Source organism: Lipotes vexillifer, unplaced genomic scaffold, assembly GCF_000442215.2.
Source record: "Lipotes vexillifer unplaced genomic scaffold, Lipotes_vexillifer_v1.1 scaffold1106, whole genome shotgun sequence".
Lineage (NCBI taxonomy): Eukaryota > Metazoa > Chordata > Mammalia > Artiodactyla > Lipotidae > Lipotes > Lipotes vexillifer.
Window position 1 is genome coordinate 39456 of NW_006776601.1, and position 3041 is coordinate 42496.

Consider the following 3041-nt stretch of genomic DNA (forward strand, 5'->3'; position numbering starts at 1 on the left):
GCATCGGCAGGCGGACTCTCGACCACTGCGCCACCAGGGAAGCCCAATCCACTTAAGTTTTGATTATTTTTTATGACAACTACTTCAGTGCTTCTTTTTGAAATATCCAATATCCTTTTAAGAAGAGTTTTTTCTGTGCCCTTGAGTTGCTTGTGTCCTAAGCTTAGTTGACTTATGGGGGGGTCCAGCACATTATATTTTGAGTAATATAATGGCAACAGTGGTGGCTAAACATAGTGACACTAGTTCTATGGTTTTATGCCCCTTGGTATATGGAATATAATAGGTACTCAAGAAATACTTGTTACGTACAAGGGAACAATATATTTAATTTAAGCACTATAAAAACACTCCACTCAGTACTAAATCTGTCCCAGGATATTTAAAAACATTTAGGGACCGTACTCCTGATATTTTGAACCACTAGACTAAAGAATAGTTGAGCTCAAGGGTTCAAACAGATAATCAAATTAAATTACTATCAATTTTGCAGAAGTCAATTGCTCAGATGTTTGAAAAGGCAAGTTGAATCCCAGGCTACATCTAGTGACCTCATTTAGATATTGGCTTTTTGAGGTAACCACTTTAATCTGTTTTGCTTGGATCAGTCTAACTCTGCTTCATTACACAGTGAACTGCTATCTAAGTGAAGGATGTACCTGCCAAGCTTCAACCTTCTTGATATCTGCACAGGAACCGTTGGTGAAGAGCCCTCTTCCAGGTATGCAGGTGTATATATCTTGCAGGGCATGAGCAATGGAGTAGACGGCTAAGTAGACATTGTAGGATATCCGTAAATGTGTATAATCCATGTAAGGGGTCTCAACACTACTGATGTTCTCATCCCCTGTACAGAGAGGTCGGAAGGCGGTGGAGCTGTTGCTTATCCTGCCACCACCTTCTTCGTGACCTCTCAGGAAGGTGTCCACGGGTAATGGTCCTTTAGCACCTTCCTGGAGGTGGCAGTTAAATGTTTCTTCCCAAAACTCCTTAGCAAAACCGTTGTGGACAGACTTCCTGGGATGGACTTTCTGCAGGAATTCCCGGAAACCTGGGATCTGCCCAGCCTTCAAAGCGAATCCAATGGTGCCTCCGACCACATGGAAGTATTCAGGCATGGCGATCAAGGAAGAGCTGGCCCAGGCCTCGCTGGCCAGCCAGATCCTACCCGTGATATTTCGCCGGACGATTTCCTTGATGAGGGGTTCCAGGTCTGGGCCACTGGAGAAGACGACGATGACTTTGGCTGTGGAATTCTGTATCACCTCCACCACCTGCTGGATCTCTTCCTCATCAGAGTACTGGGAGATGAGTTCGCTGAAGTCGATGCAGATGTCCCTCTCCTCAGCTTCCTCTCGGAACTTCTCGATCCCTGGCCGACCATAGTCATCATCAGCTGCAATTGTGCCCACCCAGTTCCAGCGGAAGTACTCGATGATGTCAGCCATGGCGGTGGCCTGGTGTTCGTCATTGGGGATGGTACGGAGGAAGGACTTGAACTGATTTTTGTTGCTGAGGAGTCTGCTGGAAGAGGCATAGCTGACCTGGAAAGAACACAGAATGAATGAGTGATTGAGGTGCCAGGTGAGCCTCCAGACTGTGTGGAGGAGGCTTTTTGAACATTCACTGATCTAATATATCAAACGCTGGTCACTGCAGACAGGATGAAGGAGTGAAGATGACCAGAATCTATTCCTCACCAGTGTGAGCACTCTAGCATCTGTCAGTCTATCAAGGAGCATTCTAATTCCCAGCAGGTGATCCTTCATAATGCTACCTTCAAAAATGGGTCTGATCATAAAGTCAACCCAACAACAATAGGATCTACTTAACCTTTATGCACTGTCCCATAGTTTCTCCTAACTTCCTCTGTGCTGCCTCATTGGCTACAATATATCCATGTACATCTCTTCTGCCTGTGGGGTCCAGGTTCTCATTTGAACATTTTAGCTTCCCCTTTACTATAATGAACACTTTGTCCATGACTTACTTCTGGAAGGAATCAGGTTCCCTTTGGGTTATGAACCTAAGGTTCTTTAGAGAAGCCTCTGGGGTTCCCCTTTCTTATTCTGCCTAGTTTCTCTCTTCCAGTCTCCAGCTATTCCCTCTCTCCCCTCCCCTATCTCCCCACCTCCTCCACGCCAGAAGTACTTTAGATAAAAGTACCCTCAATTGCCGTCATTTCTAAGAACTGTTTATTATTTAGGCTCAATTAGCCATTTAGGTTCATTAGGCTCAATTCCCCTTCATCACAATCATGATGATGTACATCATTAAATATAGTCAGAAAAACATCCTTTCCTCTCCTGGCTTCTCAGTGAGTTCAACCACCACCAGCAGCCCTTTCTTCTGTGCAGTTTCAGGTGGTGGTCGAGGCCTCTTGACAGGCTTTTGATGTGGGTCTCCAAAACCTAAAGAGGCTGAAAAGGAACCCTGGAGAAGCTGCCTTGATGTGTTTCCACTTTCTAGGACATAGCCAGTACTATATTTGAGCATGGATGTGGGTCACCAAGGGTAGAAAGCCTCACCTTTTGTGGTAAAAGATTCTTGCCTGAAGAACTATCCAAATATCATGTAAAGCTTCGTTAGTGCAGAGCTTCCCAATTTCTTTTCAAGTTGTGGCAAACATAGAAGGTGGGGTGAATGGAGAAGGCTGACCAGCCCTGGTGGGTGTGTTCTGACCACCCTAGACCCCACCCACCATCCCAGACCTGGAGAGGGTCAGTATCTCAGCCTATCTGCAGCACTCCTGTGTGTCTTGGCTCACCAGTTAGGAAGTTCCAAGTTATTGAACCATTTATTCTGAAGGACAAAGTATTTTTATTTTAATTTAATTTGAGGTTTATTCATATTTCATCCCTGCATTCTTTCAGCATTTTTGCCATTAGCAGTCTTGTCTTTCAACTCTTTTTTTAAAAAATTTTATTCATTTTTTTATACAGCAGGTTCTTATTAGTTATCCATTTTATACATATTAGTGTATATATGTCAATCCCAATCTCCCAATTCATCACACCCCCCCCCCCCCCCGCCACTTTCCC

The 3041-nt window shown here is 44.5% G+C and overlaps 1 protein-coding gene across 3 annotated transcripts in view; it reads right to left on the minus strand.

The window, feature by feature from the left end:
• Positions 1-3041, minus strand: part of CASR (calcium sensing receptor) — an 82218-nt gene that overhangs the window by 22190 nt on the left and 56987 nt on the right. For all 3 annotated transcript variants that reach the window (XM_007450493.1, XM_007450494.1, XM_007450492.1), the window contains one exon: positions 660-1544. In XM_007450493.1, the coding sequence (XP_007450555.1) occupies positions 660-1544 (885 nt within the window). The remainder of the gene's footprint in view (positions 1-659; positions 1545-3041) is intronic.